Raw genomic sequence first — 18,931 nt, forward strand, 5'->3', positions numbered from 1 at the left:
ACAACATGCATCGAGAAGTTATAAAAATTTATAGCCATAATATTTCCAGGCCATTTAGAACATTCTTGAATCATGTTAGTACTGAACATTAAATCGAGGACTTTATAAATCAAAACTAAGGAATAAAAAGAGGAGTAGATAAACATATGAATAGTGTTTCTTTTAACTCTGATGGGAACTAGAAGATTTTACTCAATAACAGCGTGATGCATTTTTAAAATCTTTTAACAGTGTATTCTTTGGTAATTGAAGAAAAATTCTGAGCAGAGTTTATTTCAGCTAACCGAACTAGAACTTTTCCAAGCGTAGATTTCTTTAAACATATTTAAAGAATTATTTTTTTTTACCTTTTACTTCCCTGAATGTTTGATAAACATCAAATAATATGCAACACTTGATAATCATTAGATTGGAAATCAGTTGACAAGACAGTTTCCTCAGGAGAGTGGTCAGAATCTGTGTTAAAAGTTTTTCATCGTACGTGTATTTGGTTTGCTCCAAGTTAGATTTGCAGTAAATGAGGAAAAAGGCTTTGTTCGTCTTTCGTCCATAGGGTGAAGTGCCACCACTGGCCATTCCGTTAGTGTCTGGGTTCCGGTAACACAGGTGTGTGTTTACGTTATGGAAAATACATTGAACTGTTTGCTTATGATTTGTGTACTTTCTGTATATCCGTCATATGTCAAAATCTACATTAAAAATAACATAGAGTATTAACGGCATTATTATAAGTGGAAAGCAAACATTTAAACATTCTCATTTTATGTGCTCCAGAATTTCCTTGCTTTTATTATTATTATTTGGTACTCATTTATATTAATTTCCCTATTGGGGCAATTTTTATATTATAAGTATTGGGCACCTATAACTGATTTTCCCTTAATGTGGGAAAATGTATCTAAATAGTTTTCAGAATTTAACTGTGAATTCTTTTATATTAATCAGCTTAATTCTGTGGAATAAAAATCAAAGTTCGAAAGTACAATTTTGAAGACTTTAAGAGTATTTGAATTTGTTTTTGATCTATAGCCTTTACTGTTCCTGAGAACTATGTTTATTTTCGAAATAATGGAAGCTATGAGAGTTTTACATGATTTTGTAGCTTTTAAAAGCCTACTCTTTTCAAATATGTTTTCTCAGAAATCCAAGCAACATTAGGCAACTTGTTAAGGTTGACAGAACCAAGATTTGCGAATCCTTCATTTCCCCGAACTCCCTCGTCTTTGGAGCAGTTGTATGAATAGAATGTTCTTAAACAAGCATCTGCTTTTGTGGCATCTTTGTCTCTCTAACCTCTGTCAGGTTGACTAAGTTAAAAAATCCCTTTCCCGAACTTAAGACCTATTCAAGTGAAAACCTAACTGCCGAGGGAGATTTTATGTTGTTTTAATCCATTCGTCCAAGTACTTTGGTGAAATCCAGTGTTGGAAATGTATTTTGGTATAAGACATAATTCCATTTTGGAAAATACTTTGCATATGGTACTTCTAAGTTATACTGATAACTCATTTAGAACTGACTTCTTATTTAGCCTGAATCTAATGGGCCTTAAGACTTTAAAACCCTGACCAGTTTGTGTAATGACTTTTTAAAGATATTACTTATACCTTCTAATTCAAAAACCTGGTCTCAGCCTCTTGTTTAAACCTAATCTCCAGCCAAGATCCCACCTGTTCCATATGCTTCTGTTCTGGGCACCTTTCCCTGAACCTTGCAGCCGCCCTGTTTGTAACATCGCCACTCTGCAATGCCCTGCCTGTTTTTCTTTTAAGGTCCATCTCAAATGCCACACCCTCTTCTCGCTGACTCTTTAATCAAAACCAGTCGCTCTTCCTTCTCTGTTTCTGTTGCACCTGTCACACAACTATTGTAGCAAATAGGCATGCTCCATTATTGTCATTTGCTTATGTGGCCACGTATGTGGCCCCGGGCTATTATCCATGGTGCCTGACAAGATGGGGGCATTCAAGAAATGTTTATTCAATAGAATTGAAGTTTTTGGACAGGCTGGGCTTTTAAGTGCCAATTTGTTTCAGGGAAGACATTTTCTCAAAAGTTTTCTGTTTTAAAGTTTATGCTGCCATTTTCTGAGTATTCAGGGAAATACATATAATTATATATTTGTATACTTCTCTTTCTGGATGTACCCTACTTGGTGGTAAACGCCAGACGTTTTACTTTTCAACATTTGGGGCATAGTTGAAAACTTGATTAGGGCCAAAATAACTTTGGTTAAAAGGAACTTTATAAATTGCCTAAAGATTTCATTTCTTATGATATTCTTAATTAGGGAATCATTGAAAGATAGTATAAAATTGCTATTTATCCTCTGGTGGTGAAAAAGCCAAGAATTAAATATTGTAATATTTACTGAATTCCTTGTTAGCAGGGAATTCCGAGAGAAAATAAGATTAATGTGGTAGTAGTTGCTTAGATCATGCGACACACTCAGTCTCTATGAGTTTAGACCTCAAGTGACAGTCACAGCAAAAGGCTTCCCTTAAAACAAGGTTAAATACAGCTTGACAGTGTCCTTGAAGAACTTAAAGAAAGAAGGCATTAAATGGACCTCTCACCATCCACATGCTTTGTTTCTGAGACAAAATTCTGTATAGCCAAGTTTTTTCAATTTCAAAAGATGGTAGATGAAATCTCAGTTGACTCTTTTGACAATGTTTGAAAGGTTGTTTTGTTTTGTTTTTTTTTTCTCATTTGACATGCAGCAAGGACATATGGGCGAAGGAGAGGTAATATTATTGTTTCTAACTTTTGAATGTCTAGTTGTATTTGGAGAGGATCCAGGAGTGCTCAGTTTATAACCCTTGGGGGGAAGTGGGGAGGGGGAGTGAAACAGGTTCGGTTCGGTCCATACACACTTTCCATGCTGTAGTTGATCCTCAAGACATTCTTATTTTGAGGAGTCAGAATGGTAGGATTTGGATTTGAATCCAAATAATTTCCCTATATTATGTTATAAACTGCACTTATTGATATCTAACGATTTATTTCCTTTTATTTCTGAAAGGAATTTCTTAGGAGAAAAAAAATTAAGAATCTTTTCAAAAGGAAAATACAGTTCGACTCATCTCAAAATACCTGATTATATTGGAAATTCAATTATATTTGAATACCTATGTCTACTTTTTTTTTAACCAAGTCAGCATGATACATTTGGTTTAAAATGAGATTAGCTAAATAAAATAACTAATCCTATAAATTTCAAACATTGAGGGGTGGGGGAAGCTCTAGAATTTTTAGAGAATTTTAAGGAATCATTTCCTTAGAGGTGCCTAAATAAACCTGATTCTTGCCGTCTGTAATAGATTTTGCCTTTTTACTTTAAAAGCAAGACAGTAAAATAGCTCAACTTCAAAATGGAAGTGACTTTTGAAGATCATTCAGGAAATAGCCTCCAATTTTGTAGTCTTTTTTTAAATCTTCATAATATATATCTCTTTTGAGCTGCAGTTGTACAGGATAAATTTGTAACCAATATACTGTTATTATTTGTGTTTAGTAATGAAAGTTGAAAGGAAGGCAAGTTTGGCAGCAGAAAGACATCGGAATGTTTCAATAAAGGAAGAACATTTAAGATACACTTCTGCAAGACCCATTAATGAATTCCTTGTGTAGTACCTAGAAGTAAATTGGCAGCCTGAAAAGTGACAAAACAGTGCTTGAGAGATTCTGCAGTTATTTATGGCTCTGTGTTTTGCTTCTGATTTAAAAGTTTGGTCTTTGCTGTCAGGTCCATAAGGGAAGAACATCAACTACGTTGGCATCTCTCGTCTTTTCTGCTTATGTAGTCTATAATGATATGATTTTTAAAGAGCAAACGTACTGACGAGTTTTTAGAATTAGCACCAGTTGCAACTGATTATTCCTCAACTAAAAGAAAATAGATCTGTAGCATACCCCCAGATCCTAAATTCGAGAAGCCCACACAACGAAGTGAGATAACAGCTAATAAATGGGTTTTGATGATATCCCATTAGTTAAGGTAAACTGAGTGCTCACTTTAAGAATGAGCATGTTCATTTAAAGGACTTTCTCAGAGGAAATCGTACTGGCTCTATCATTTGACTTTTTTAAAAAAAATTTAAGTGATCTAGCATCTGACAGTCAGATCTGACAGTGTGCACATCTAGCTGCCAAGTCTGCTGCCAACTGCTTTCGAAAGAGAGCCCTCTCCAACTGTCTTTCCATCGCCCCTCGCTGGAGTTTCTGGATGCCCGTGGGAGAGTCAGCAGCCCTCGCCTTAACCATGTACTTTCTCTCCGGCTCAGTGGGACTTGAAGGTGATGAGAATTCAAGAGCCTAGCTGAGTGATCCTATATGTGTTATTCAGTGAGAAAAAGAAGGGCAGCATTTTTATTGAATGAACTGTTCTCCTTGTTTGTCGTGCAAGATAATCAGTGGCCAGGAGCCCTTTCTGTTAGCTTTTTTTCCTGCTTTCTATTCCAGGTCAGTCTTCACTGTTTCCAATGGAAGATGGATTCTTGGATGATGGCCGTGGGGAGCAACCGCTGCATAGTGGCCTGGGCTCACCTCACTGCTTCACTCACCAGAATGGAGAAAGAGTGGAACGCTATTCTCGCAAGGTGTTCGTGGGCGGGTTGCCTCCTGACATCGATGAAGGTATATTTAGAAAGAAGCGTTAGTAGCCCGATACCCAGATGCGGCACACACAGTAGATAACTCAGAGGTAGTGGCTACTGTTATTGTGGCAACAACGGTCTGATCTGGTTCCAGGTCTTCAGCCTCGATTGCATTGTTTTCTTTTCATACCTTCCTATCGTGGCCTGTAAGGTTCATTCACAGAAGGAGTGGGGAGCAGGACTTCGGGAACCAGCCGAAGCAAGTGGTTGGACTAAATGAGAAAGCGTGAACAGCACTGGGAGAGCTTCCCAAGGGTTCTGTGTGTCTGTGCGGGCTGCCTCGGCCACATTCAATTACATATTCTTTGTATTTCTTTCCCACCTTTTGATGACTGCTCCATAAATATATGGTCAATTGTTTAAAAGTCTTAGATTAAGCATGAACTTTTGAAAAATATAGACTGCAATCGTACCACGAAAAAGGGCATCTTTAGAGTTACATCATTTTGTAACTTTTCACTTGTCAAATTTTTCGTGCTTTCTAAAGGCCATGCCCTGTTCCTAGGCCGGTTTACAGCAGTGAACGAGGTAGATGGTCCCTGCTCTCACGGAGTTTACATTCTAGTGGGGCAGGCAGATAAAAATGTGAGCATGCAAGGAAATAGCAGAGAATAAGTTTTGAAAAGAAAACAAGGCGATCAGGTACAATAATGTAGGGAGTCAGCTTAGAGCAGGTGGTTAAGGAAATTCTCTTAGAGGAAAATGATATTTGCACTGAGACCCGAATAAAGAGCCAGCCGTGCAAAGATTTAGAGGACTAGTTGTCCAGGAATATTTTATTTATCTGTGGATGTCAGTGACCCTAATAAAAGTCAAAATAGCAGACCGTGTACCAACCATATATCCTTAGTTGCTTTTTCCCCTAATCTCCTTTGTCTTGGTTTCCTGAATGGAAATGAACTAGTTCATGTTATGGAAAATAGAAGAGTTTTCTCTAAAAGTCTATAAGGTCTAATAATATTTAATAACATCCCATTTAGACTGAATTGAATGTATTGAGCCACTTAAGACGATCATTCTTTTGGAAGATTGAGACAAAAATAATTTCAAAACGCCAAAGACTAAAATAAACACAAGTTGGTTTTCTTGGTGGAAGCTGTGCCGAAATTTCAGTCTGGACTGACTCAGTCTCCATCCGGTCCTGGGAGGGCGTAGCTTGTGTTCACAGCCTTCGTCGTGAGCCAACTATCTGCTCACAGTTTGTCCACTCCAGTAAGCTCCTGGCTGTGGCCTTCTCTTTTCCTTAGTATTATGGGTTCTAGGGGTTTCTATCCCTTTAAGGTCAAATCTTTAGCACTCCTGAGCCCCACCTGGTCTTTGATGAGTAAATTATATGCATACGAAAAGAGGAGACTGAATCTTATCCGACCTGGCTGGGATAAACAACTCTGGCCTAGATAGTCTGCGTCTTTTTGGAAAATTACTCATCAACCTGAAATGTACAGTTCCTAAGATTCTTAGAGGCACAGGTAAATGTAACAGATTTGGCAACAGAGGCTTAAACAGAGCAAAACTGATGGGAATCGTGTTAGTCTTCCTGCTTTATCCTTAAGGCCACGTGTATTGATAAGTCAGTAGCAATTGAGGTCGGCAGGCCTTTCTACCGGAATGGGAGATATGTATTCCTGAAGAATATTGTGTTCTGTAGAATCGTGCACTAAAAATCACGGGGTTCATGGGAGAAATAGGACTAGAGGCAGATCATTTAAAACCCAATGAACTTTGTACCGGAAGCACTAACAAAAAGAGAATTATAATTGACCCTTGAACAATGTCGGGGTTGGGGTGCCAACTCTCCCTCGCAGTCGAAAATTTGCATACAACTTTTGACTCCCCAGAACTGAATTTCTAATAGCCAACTGTCGACCGGAAGCCTTACCGATAACATAAATAGTCAATTAACACATATTTTGTATGCTCTATGAACCGCATTCTTACAATAAAGTAAGCTAGAGAAAAGAAAGTGTTATTAAGAAAATCCTGAGGAAGGAAAAAATACATTTTTAGTATCTGTTGAAAAAAATCTGCATGTAAGTGGACCCTGTCATTCAAACTCGTGTTGTTCAAAGGGCAACTAGTACCTCAGAGATGACCTGGACAGTGTATGTCGCAGAGGTTAGAGGCCGTCTCGAGGAATATTGGAAATGATAAAACCAATGGAGCAGAAATAGTGGCTTGCAAGCCCAGAGCTGACGCAGGTGCAAGTGGACCTCTGAGCACCAGAGGAAGTGCAGACTCTCAGATGAGAGTTGCGGTACACCTGTCTGCCGAGAGAGCTTTGGCTGCTGTGCTCATGTTTAATTTCTTATTAAGAGAACTGACGGGGCATCTGCCTGCACATCAGACGAGCTGGGGGGCTTTTTCCTTAAATAATTCTACTCCCACTCTGCTAGCTCACCTGGCCTAAGAAGAACCATCTGTGAACCAAGAAGTTCCAGGTTATGCCAAAATAACCCCCCTGTTTACCAGTCTCACAGGAGCTAAATGGTTCTGTAGAACAGACGACACGGTTCCAACCTGGAGGAGACAAACGGTTCCTCCAGACCGGAAGTTGAACATACTCCCCAGCTCTGCTTTCCGTTCCTCTGTCCTGCGTATTCCTAGGTCTTACCCGCTCTTTCCAGAAGTTCCTTGGAAATTTATTTTCCTGTAGACCACTCATCAGTTGTCCACACATATAGTATAACATAACTGGTATCATTTAAATTAAGAGCAAAATATGATCGCGTCTTCCTTGCCCGTCCCACGTTCCCTTCCTTTCCCTTCCTCACGAGGCTCAGAGGTATTGGTGTGCAAGGCAGTGGGTTGGCGAGGGAAAGGAGGGTGCCAGGTGGGGGGCGGGCATGGGTACGGACGTGGGCGGGGCCTGCTCAGAGGCCTCAGCGACAGTACGCATGGCACCCAAGAAATCAGGGCAACAAGGGCTGGGGTGCAGAGGTACAAGGTAGAGGAGACTCCCAGGGTAGCAGAGAGATTGGTTACCTGAGCAGGTAGGTGAACATATTGAGGTTAAGGGGAACTAGGCTACTCACTGTGAGAAGGGAATTTACAAACACGGAAATGGGGAGGGCTGAAAAAAACTGTGAGATGTTGGAGGCGAATTGCAGGTGTCAATACGAACTCATTTTTATAAACACACGCAGGTATAGAAATAGTTCGAAATGTGTCTGCGTGTGTATATTTACGTATTCCCTAGCTTCGTCCACTGAGAAAACTTAGGGATTATAAATACTCATTAGCAGTGAGCACATGGAGTACCCAGATCTTAGTTTCTAAATATTTTTTGTTGCCGAAAGAAACCAGGACTTCTAGAAGAAAAACGAACAAACAAAAATGCAGAGAAGGAACAAGGCGAGACCCGGAGGATCTTCTTGGGTCAGAAAGCACAGAGGCACTTAAAGAATGATGGGGATGGATCAAAAGGATGTAGGAACTCCCACTGGCCAAACTGGGGACAGTTTGAGGAACAAACTGAGCACGAAAGTAAATAAGGAAAGATTTAGATTTAACTCATTAAATAAAATAGCTCTATATTGATATAAGTACATGGCTAAATAAGTGGATGAGAAGAGAAAGCTCTTCCTTATTGTATAATACTCACTGGTAAATGTAGAGGGAATGATGGAAATAGATAATCACCATTTGGCAACTGTCCTTGTGGTAACTAGTACAAGGCGAGAATCTTTCATTCATGCCAAGGCTGATGAGAAAATAGGATACTGGTGGATAGCACAACACCAGGTTGGCAGACACCAACTTGACCAGGTGATCGAGATTCACATGCCCAGTTAGGAGAGGGTGACATGGCATCATTTTGGTGGTGATCCTGTTTAGAACTCATAGCAGGAGTCTGGGCATGAGGGAACAGGGGGCAGGCCCAGGATGAGAGTCCTCCTGTACACTTTAAGACTGTCGAGGATACGAAAGACATGAGCACAGCAGAATGAGGAGCCGTGCCTACCTGAAGAAGACTCATGCCCCCGAGACATGACAGCTAAGGGCCACACATGTGCTGGATCAGAAAGGCAAAAAGAGATACTGTTGGGAGAGTTTGAAATTTGGATGGAGTCGGTGAATTGGCTGGTGGTCTTGTATAAGTATCAGCTTCCTGATTGGGAGGGTTTATACAGTGGTATTTAAGGAAGTGACCTTGCTCTGAGCAGGTACCAAGAGTTGTGTTTTGGATTGTAGAGCATCATGTCAGGAAAAGATGATAGGTAGGTCGTATCATGCATACGTATAGCTGGAAGGAGGAAGGGGAAGAGGCACGAGAGGGGAAAGGTGCAAAATATTAATTAGTGGGGAATCTCGATGAGGGGATGCAGGAGTCCTTTGTACTATTCTTGTAAACAGTAGATTTGAAACTGTGTTTTCTAAACTAATTCCCCAAAATGATCATAAAAATATGTGAATCTTTTTTTTCTTTGTTGTTCATCAGATGAAATCACAGCTAGTTTTCGTCGCTTTGGCCCCTTGATTGTGGACTGGCCTCATAAAGCAGAGAGCAAGTCCTATTTTCCTCCTAAAGGTAATTATCAAGATTCGACACACGTGTAGTTTATCCTTATATTATTTAATGTTTAGCCTTTTCCTCAATGTTTGCCTTCCCTGTAAGATTTTCCGTTGTTAAACATATATTTTCCTAAATGCGTCTTTAAAATTTCTACCTAATATGTACTTTCCATTCAAATTTAATTTTACTCTAAAAGATGTTTCAAGATATCAGACTGAACTTAAGGTTCATATTATCAGACTTTGGGTAGGAATATTCAGTTTTCATTTTTTTCACTTTTTTAACTCCTTTTTCTTAGTTTTAGTTTATGCTTCCTTTCTCTTGAAGAATGACGAAAAAGAAAGAAAGAAAGAAAGTTAAGAAACTGTATAAGCGTTCTTTTCCTTTTTATCAGGCTATGCATTTCTGCTGTTTCAAGATGAGAGCTCTGTGCAGGCGCTCATCGATGCATGCATTGAAGAAGACGGAAAACTCTACCTGTGTGTGTCAAGCCCCACCATCAAAGATAAGCCAGTAAGTGCGCTTCAGCCTGGAGATAGTGTCTTGTCTTTTCCCCCAACTCCACTCGGTTTGAAAAACCCACCGATGTCTTGATGTTTCTCTTAATTGACACGTTTGTAAGTAGATTAGAAGTAAAGTTTTGTTATTGTCATCAGGCCCCTAACATGGACGTTCTGTATCTTTGTGCATGTTATTTTGACATGGAATTTTCGATTAATTAACATATTGGTGAATATTTACTATTAAAAGACTTGATAATGCATTTGATAACATAGTTGAGTTTCCTCTGAATAATAGATTTAGCTTGTAATAGGCAATTAAGTTTCCACTTTGGTTCAGTTTACTTTTAGAAATGAAGTGAAGGATTGGGATACTGCTATTTTTAAGTCTTTTCTAGTTTTACAGCTTGATTGCTTGGATTAGTGCTTTTAAAAATATAAAATATTCTGGAACCGTTTTAAACTCCTTTCCCCGTAAATTGTCTGTACTGAGAATGAGATGTTTCGTTGCCCTCACTCCCTAGGTACAGATTCGGCCTTGGAATCTCAGTGACAGTGACTTTGTGATGGATGGTTCACAGCCTCTCGACCCACGAAAAACTATATTCGTCGGTGGTGTTCCTCGACCATTACGAGCTGGTACGATTGAACAACAACAAAATCCTCTTTGTCCTTAAGCATAAGAAGTATTTTATAAAGATTTTTCAGGATAAATTCTCCACGAGCATTTGCACGAATGTCTAAGAGAGAGTTCTAGAATCGGAGGGTCTCGGTTTGAATTCATGTGCTCTGTTCCCCGTGAATAGTGGACAAATTACTTAATTTCTCGAATTCTCAATTTCCTTATCTAGCAAATGGAGTAAAACGTTGTATAGAGTTGCTTTGAGGATTAAATAAGATAGGGCAAAGTGTCTCATAATGCTGGTGATCATTACTCACTTGCATCATCAAGTGGAAAAAACCCGAAACACTCTTCAAGAATAGATTATATTTTGAGATGTTAACTTTGTTTCCCACGTTCTCATTTGCTTATGAGCTGTTTATCCAGCTCTGAAATACAGCAGGATTCTTAACAGCGTACTGTGTTTTTGGAGCAGTACTTACAGAAGAAATTTCATCCCTGGTCAACTAGTTTGAGGTGTAATTGTATAAGTGAGATAAAGAACGTAAAAAGAACAAGAATGCAGTTTCAGAATTGTAACATTTCACAGAGAAGATAATTGTCCTCTTCTTGCCTCAAGTTCCCCAAGAAATTACTACCTGCTTCATAGGGTTTCTGTGAAGATTAAAAGAGAATATATGTAAAACACTCGGCAGAGCCCCTGCCCTTCATTAAAAGATCAAAAGTTAGCCCAATGGAGATCTGGTTATGATTACGTTAGATTTTAATAATAATTATAATGACGTGAGCTCAGACTACAGATAAACTGCTTTGAATGATATCTTTTCCTGATGTCGAGGTACCCTTTCCGCTTCTCCCTTATTTAGTGGAGCTTGCCATGATCATGGATCGCCTGTATGGAGGTGTGTGCTATGCTGGCATCGACACCGACCCTGAGCTGAAGTACCCAAAAGGAGCTGGGCGGGTCGCATTCTCTAATCAACAGAGTTACATAGCTGCTATCAGTGCCCGCTTTGTTCAGCTGCAGCACGGAGAGATAGATAAACGGGTAAGTGTTCTACTACATTCTGGAAAGTTCTAGAAATGGCTCTCTAAATGCGTCATTAGCAAGATTGGAATGGGGGAATTTTATATGACATTAATAAGCTGACAGTTCTGCTATGGGACCAATCAGATGTATGTCCTACTATATCAGTTAACTCGAGTCAATTAATTTTTCTTCAGCTGTCACCGACATCCATTCATTTATTCAGTTAGTCAGACATTCAATAAATATTTACCAAATCCTTTAAACTCCGTTATATCAAGTATACAGACATGAATGCCCTCGAAGTCTCCTGACCTTTACTTTTTTATCCTAGGACATCACGAATAACTCAGAAAGCCCTATTTTCCAACGCACTATGCAACAAATGATTGGATAAATTCACTTCTAGGACTGCATGTCTTAGAAATATTTCATTACCATAGCAGATTAAGTAGAAGAAATCATAATCATTTGTAGTCCAGGTAGTAACTGAAATTAGGTAGTAACTAGTTAGCGCTCCTTCCAACACTCCTCTCTGCTGGCTTAATCCTCTGAATCAAAAGGTTGAAGGAAACTTCCATTTTCCAATGTATTTGAAACGCTATGTTCCATGATGTATCTCATTTCCTCGCGTTCACAGATTTATCTGCTAACTCTGTGTTGCATGCATTCAACAAACGTTTTCATGCCTAGGACAAGAAGTCCCTGTCCTCCTGAGTTTCTGGTCTGGTAGATAGAACTCTGTCTTACACCAACCAGGGCTACGCAGAGTGTGGTCTGTAGACTGACTGCCAGTAGGCAAACGGCGTGTTCCTAGTTCGTGGTGAGATATGAATTTACCCCGGAAGATGAATCAGCTCCATTAACAAGCTCAGTGTTTAGTTCAGCTGGCTTTTTTTTTTTGTCTCATGGAAGGACCTTGATTTGAAGGAAGCGATGAGTTGATTTACATTCTGACGTCAGCCCCTTATTTCGTGCTAGACGGGCGCTGTCGTTAAGGCTGATGCAGACAGCCGACACCCTGAGGCATCGTTCTCAGAAAGGGTGGATCGCGTTATGCTGTTCTCGGTTCAGCGTGTCAGCCTATCAGGTCGACAGCGGTTTGCGCGTCCCGCTTCCGTTTCATTCGTGGATGCTGTCATTCAGTGGCGGTACAGAGCTTCCGGTCATAGTGGTCATCGTGCCGTACTGTGAATATGTTCAAAAGAAAGGTGTAGATTCTCTTATCCACATGGAGGAAGGGGGCCGTGTTAGCCACAGAATCCTTTAACATCCCTTCTCGTTCTTTATTCACATGGAAATATACGTACATCTGAGCCAACAGTCTGTCCCGCCCCGCTGCTTCATTCCGACATGGGTTTCAGAGTCGTGACATTACTCATTAGAAATTCCGACTTAATTTTCACTCCTCTGCGATCAGATTATTCTAAAAGCGTCCTCGCCACTCTGTAGATATTAGAATGGCCTCGGGCCAGAGCCCACTGCTCCGGTTATGTCTGCTCTCGCCGTGTTCCGTGTCACCCTTGCTCTTTTGTTTACAGCTGACCTTTGTCAGGATTCCTTGTCAGAACTGGATGGCACCGGTGGTGGTGACAGTCCGGTATAAGGGAGTTTCAGCCACGAGTCTCTCCAAGACTAAAAATAACCACGTCTCTTCTCACTGGTGACTTAGTAGCCAGGTTATTTTTAATGCTCGAGAGGCTCAAATGCCAGGTTGGCCTGCTGAGCGCCGGTTTTATAAAGTCACCTCTGACTTTTAGACTCAAGTAAACCATTCTTGCTGACAACGAACAGTGCAGGGTTTCAGATCGTGAGTACCATGGCGCGCCTTGTTTGCGCAGAGTTCTGGCTTTGCGATTATAACCAGAGACGCGGACCCTGTTGATAGAAACCATGACCCGGGCTGTGTCACACAGGAATCAGGCGTCTTCCCTCTGATCTGAATATTGAAGTGCTCTTCTGTGGCACTGGGAAGTTCTTAGTTGGTTTTGGTTAAATTATAATTCCACATACGGTGAACATCCAGATCCACTCATTAAAACGACAGTTCGTATCTATGAAAACTCCTCCGTGGGTTTAATTTCATAATGTTCCACTCTAAATAGTTGCCTTCACTTTTTTTTTTTATTTCTGACGGGATCCTTGTTTCCCTTTGAAACGCGTTTATTTAATAAGACGAAAATGTAAAGCAATGTGTATGCAAATCTTACCGGGTTCTTAAGAGAGAGACTGTCTTCCTTCCCATGAGAGAATTTTCGACCATCCCTTCCGGACATCTCGGCACACCTTCTTTCAGGAGGTGATGGGGACGTCCACACACAGTAAGAATCGCCCGGTCTAGGCCCTGCAAAACGTAAACCCCTCTGTTTAAATTTTCGGTTGCAGGTGGAAGTGAAGCCATATGTCTTGGACGATCAGCTGTGTGACGAATGTCAGGGGGCCCGTTGCGGGGGCAAATTCGCTCCGTTTTTCTGTGCTAACGTTACCTGTCTGCAGTATTACTGTGAGTATTGCTGGGCTGCTATTCACTCTCGTGCCGGCAGGGAGTTCCACAAGCCCCTGGTGAAGGAAGGCGGTGACCGTCCTCGACATATTTCATTCCGCTGGAACTGAAGGACAACTGCATTGCTCATTTTCGGGCCTCACGACAAGTGCGCTCTTCTGTTAATTCTGCCCCCTTCCTCATCCTCTTCACGCTGGCATGCCCTTTCGTAGCAGTCCGTAACAATAGTCTAATGAAAAGAACGACCTATAATAGAGGTGTTTTGTAGATTCCCGTGTCACCGAGAACCACACGTAGGAGCTCCTTTTTCATGTTGCCCTCATGGCGCGTGGAAGTTTCCTTCTCTTGTTTGGCGGGAGAACAAGAGGAGGCCAACTTCCTGCCACGTTTTCTTAGAGGAGAGAGAAATATTAAAAGAGAAATGAAACAATAGAGTATTTTGGGTTTTTAATTAAATTATTGTTAATAATATAACCTATAAGAATACTTTTATTAAAATAGTGATGCAACGGTAACACTATCGGTCTGTGCTGACGCTGTGTCCCCCACGAAATGCCTCTGCCTTTTTCTTCCTTTTCGGCCTCTCTCTTTTTCCATCCCCTTTCTATTCTTTTAACAGCAGCGGAGGGAGTTAACAGTCATTAACAGGAAAGAGCATGTTAAAGCAAACACAAATGCATGAGCGAGACTGAAGCAGCATTAGAACTCGTTTTAAGGGGTTCGAGGCCGAATATAATTTCGTTCTGCCTCGGTGACTACCACATCAGAAAAAGAAAAAAAAAAAACAACTAGTAAAATAGGCAGAGCTAGGTTTATTTTCTTTTAAACACTTTTAAAAATTTAGAATGTAAAAATTGGGGTAATTTACCGCTGAGGGGAGTGCACTTATTTATTTTTAAAATCACTTATCTGGTCACAGCCCCAGGAAAACCTACCAAAGCTAGAATTAATGACAACTGGTGGGAAAATTAGCATTCCCTCCCCTGAAGAACAAATGTATAAATTTTATTTTTGATGTTATATATAAACTCTATATCCTAATTTACTAACACTCATCAGGTGTCAGCCTTTGCTCTCCATTTTGACGTAAAAAACAAACAAACAAACAAACAAACAGCTCTAGAGATACCTCGAGGATATTGTTTTTGATTTTACGTTTTCGTTCTTGTAGCCAAAACTGGAAGACAAAAATCAACATACAAATTGGCTGCCGATTGGCTTCCTTTCCGATGAAAAGTTACTTTGGGTCTCCTGTAATTTAGCTGTAACATAGAAAGTGAAAAAAAAAAAGTTTTTAAAAAAAAGTTAAGTAGTCGCAAAGTGTTTTGCACCGTTGAACTAAGTAACTGTGTAAATCTGTGCAAAGGTACGTATGTTTATCTTACTCTTCCTATAAAATAAAATAACATTACAGTTTCAGAACTTAGCATGGGACATAGTGTTTGAAGTGCCAACTTCATCAAGTAATGCATGCTTTATTATAAATACAATTCTAGCTTCGAAAGGCGTTATTATGTGCTGAACAGTATGCTTCAGGGGTAAATTTAAAATAGTCTCTTGAAGCCCTGGTCGTGGAAATAACTTTTATTTTAATTGACTTTCTCTCGAAATGCCCTATCCACCATGCAAAGGATTATTATCAGTGTGCAAAACATCAAAAAAAAACAAAAGCTAACGGCGACCTTGCTAGTTGTGCTGCCTAACGGTACCGTCTTGGATCCTTCAAAACCAAAGACTTGCCCCAGCTCTAGGGTGGAACCACCTGGCTGACGACCCCACTGATAAACCCGTTACGTTCCAAAGGTCAAAATGGAGGCATCCGCTGTCTAATCGTCACACGCAGAAAGGGAGTCGCTTTTCGAGAATTCCCTGCCAATATTGAAAGCAGTCATGCGAACGGAGGGTGCTCTTGTGTAGCTGGTCAGGGACTTTTTTTTTTTTTTTTTTCTCCTGAACGACATAATTCGAATTGGAAGGTTCATTTGCCTCTTTTTCTTCTTTTCAATGCTTGTAGGTGGCTTGGGGTGTGCTGTTGTGTTGTTCCTACTCAGTAAACAGGTGTGATGAGTTAACCAGAAATAACACTGTTTGAGAACTAGCTTTGAATAATAATTTTTCCCTTTGTACATGACCTGCTGAATTTCGGTACAGTGTTTTTGTAGCTAACTTATTTTGTCATGCACATAATGTATATTTGTTATGCACTACTTTTGTATATCTTGTTTTTCCAACAGTGAACATTTTTAGGCACACTTTTCACTGACGGGATGATATCTCTTTATGCAATACCTCAATTTTTCATATTGCAAAGAGTAGCTTTTTGTACTTTTATTACCGAGAGATCTTCATATACTTCATTTTTTAATATAAATAATTTTAATAAATTTTATTTTCTTATATTCTGCTTTTTATACATTTCAGTGCTCTGCATACATTTTAAATTATGAATGTCGTGCACTGGCGATGCTATTTTAGAGTCTGCAGAGAAGAGAAAGCATGTTGCTTCAACTTCCTTCCCCAGCACCGGCTATTGGTGTACCTATAATTTAAGAAATAGTCTATGTAAAGTCACAAATTAATGAAAAAAAAAAAAATTCGCATGAAAGTGACAGATAACACTGTAGTTCCTAAAAAATAAATAAATAAATACATAAATAAATAAATAAATAAATAAATAAATAAATAAATGCGTGAGCTTAGGGTAGAAATTTAAAACAACAAAATTGTCTACAGCTTCTTACTAAGTTTTTAAAATGATTCACAACGCAGACATTTTTGGTGAATGTTTAGCCGTTTTTAATATTAATAAATTGATGTTAAGTGTTTGATTCAGAGATGTCTGCTCTTTGAAATTATATATAAAGAAAAAAAATAATAACCTGCCGTGGGACAGGTGTGTAATGTTAGTGTGCACGACTAATGTAAGAAATCGTTATTCTACTAATATTTACTTGTGATTGTGTGATAAGCGTGTTTACAGATGATTTGGTTACACTTCAATTTACAGGGCATAAACAATTATTATCTACTCGGAACTTTTCTCGATTACATGTCTTTCAGATTACATGGGATTGTAGTTGGGAGTTACCATGTAACTCAAAACATAATTAACATGTAATTAGTTTACAGATCGTAGGGTATCACTTCAGTTTCCCAAGCATGTAGTTCTAGCGTGCTAGCATGGCACCAGCCATGTACTTACAATGTAGTTACAGAGTAATTACATGGTTATTTTTGCAATGTAAAATAAAGTGTTTCTGATTGTTTTCTATGTAAAGGAACCCTCCCCCTTCCCGTTCTGGCCCCCACGCTTTGGTATAATATATATATACTTCTCCATACACAGACCTCTGCAGAATGCAAAACAAAACTTGCAGTGAATGAATTTAGCATTTTATGAGAGTACTGTTGGAAAGACTTGATAACTCACCCCTTTTGTTTTGAAGAGTTGAATCTTCTGTTCAAAGGTGATTTAAAACTTGAATGTGATGAATTGTGGCAAGTTAACTTCAAGTTATGTGCAATACTTATTTCAGACTTTTGAAAGATCTTTGCAGTGTAATCTTTGTTTTTAATTGCAGACATTTAAAAATGTCATTTTCTACTGTTAAGAGTAATCCTCTTTCTTGCTGGTGTTTCTAAAGAAAAGAATCAGAAATCAATCTTTCTACTAATGTAAATTTGAGATTATTTTTAAAAAATGGAATAAAAGAGGTTTTGGTCATTTGCTTTATTTTATTATCTTATTTTAAAGCTACTGTGATTGATAGCATTGTAAGAATTGGGACAATATTGTATTCAACTGTTTTATTTTTTATATTTTTAAAATTTAAAGTATAATTAGTTTTTATAATTTTCATCAGATTTTTGTTATATTTTTTGGAAGTGAAACTTTTAGCAAGTGGGTGTCTACTTTTTACTAATCCCTAATTTTTTTTCTCAGTGTATTGGCCATATTATCAGAAGGAAAAGTTATTTAAGTATGTCAGTTAATTGTACTACTTGGCTGAATTTCCATATAGTTTTTACTGTGTATGGGGAGCTTGTAGTATTTATTATAGCATTTTAAATAAGGGTAATTCATTTTTTATTCAAGTCATTTTCACGTTGAGTTCCTATTTTTGTATGTTCTACTCTTAAGTTATATAACACAGTTCCTTTTTTAAAAGAGTTCATTTGTTGAAGTGCTAGTGGAAAATTAATGTTATTAAATAGTTTGCAAATGACTATTTATACCAGTATGCATATAATTTTTAAATATTTGTAATGTGAGATGTTGAATGAATAAAACTTTTAACTCAGCTTTCCTTTAATATACTTATTTATTTTCAACTTAAGTAGGCTGTGTTTCCACGGTTGAGGAAATAATCGTTAAAAATATTAGGAATACGTCCCTGGGCCAAGGCAGAACGAACCCAGAGGCAGAGGTGTCCAGTCGTGTGCATGCTAGCGAGTAAGTGTGCAAAGCTCGCGTAAGCCCGTAAATTCTGTCGGCGGCTCGTTGGCTTTGGCCTGTACTGTCTGTCACCCCACATGCTGCCCTGCACAGGTCTTCTTATTTGCGGTCTTGAGTATGTTTCTGAGGCCTGAGTCTCCCGCTCTGTGCATCCTGTCATCCGCTTAAGGCCAAATGTCCAATAAAAGTAAGGGAACAGGTGTGTACATTCAGCAGGGAACGTTAGGATCTGGGAGGTTTAGTTGCGGGTCTTTGTCAAGGGAGAGCCTGGACTTCCGGCCCCTCTACGAGAGAGAGGCTTTTGGTTAACAAGTCTCTCTTGATTTTCGACCCCCTTCCCCCAGGTCCTCCCTGGACCCTGACATCATGGGATGTGGCCCCGGAGATCGTAATCTCTACAGCATGTCAATCAAAAGTATGTAGACTACCACATGCTGGAATGTGTTAGTATTTCTACTTTAAAACGCGTTTTTAAACTTTTCACTTAAGGGTTTATTATAACAAAACGTAACAGTGAGACTATTCCATTTCATCAAATTTAATTTCTGCTCTTTTTCACCTTGAATACAGTATGCTTAAGACCAGAGGAAGCTGTAGTTGACCTGAGACAGATGGACTTAGAGATCTAACGCTTCGGTATTGTCTTTCCCAA

At 39.2% G+C, this 18,931-nt stretch overlaps 1 protein-coding gene across 3 annotated transcripts in view; it reads left to right on the forward strand.

Moving 5' to 3' along the window:
* CPEB4 (cytoplasmic polyadenylation element binding protein 4) overlaps positions 1 to 18,125 on the forward strand; it is a 60,279-nt gene extending 42,154 nt beyond the window's left edge. For 2 of the 3 annotated variants that reach the window (XM_039878277.1, XM_039878285.1), the window contains 6 exons: positions 4,465 to 4,638; positions 9,097 to 9,186; positions 9,566 to 9,684; positions 10,196 to 10,310; positions 11,160 to 11,341; positions 13,706 to 18,125. In XM_039878277.1, the coding sequence (XP_039734211.1) occupies positions 4,465 to 4,638; positions 9,097 to 9,186; positions 9,566 to 9,684; positions 10,196 to 10,310; positions 11,160 to 11,341; positions 13,706 to 13,933 (908 nt within the window). In that variant the 3' untranslated portion in view covers positions 13,934 to 18,125. Of the gene's footprint in view, positions 1 to 2,723; positions 2,748 to 4,464; positions 4,639 to 9,096; positions 9,187 to 9,565; positions 9,685 to 10,195; positions 10,311 to 11,159; positions 11,342 to 13,705 lie in introns of all 3 variants that reach the window. The other variant, XM_039878272.1, reaches the window with a different exon arrangement.
* Positions 18,126 to 18,931: the final 806 nt, after the last annotated feature.

This window comes from Pteropus medius, unplaced genomic scaffold, assembly GCF_902729225.1.
Source record: "Pteropus medius unplaced genomic scaffold, Ma_sr-lr_union100, whole genome shotgun sequence".
In the NCBI taxonomy this organism is placed as follows: Eukaryota; Metazoa; Chordata; class Mammalia; order Chiroptera; family Pteropodidae; genus Pteropus; species Pteropus medius.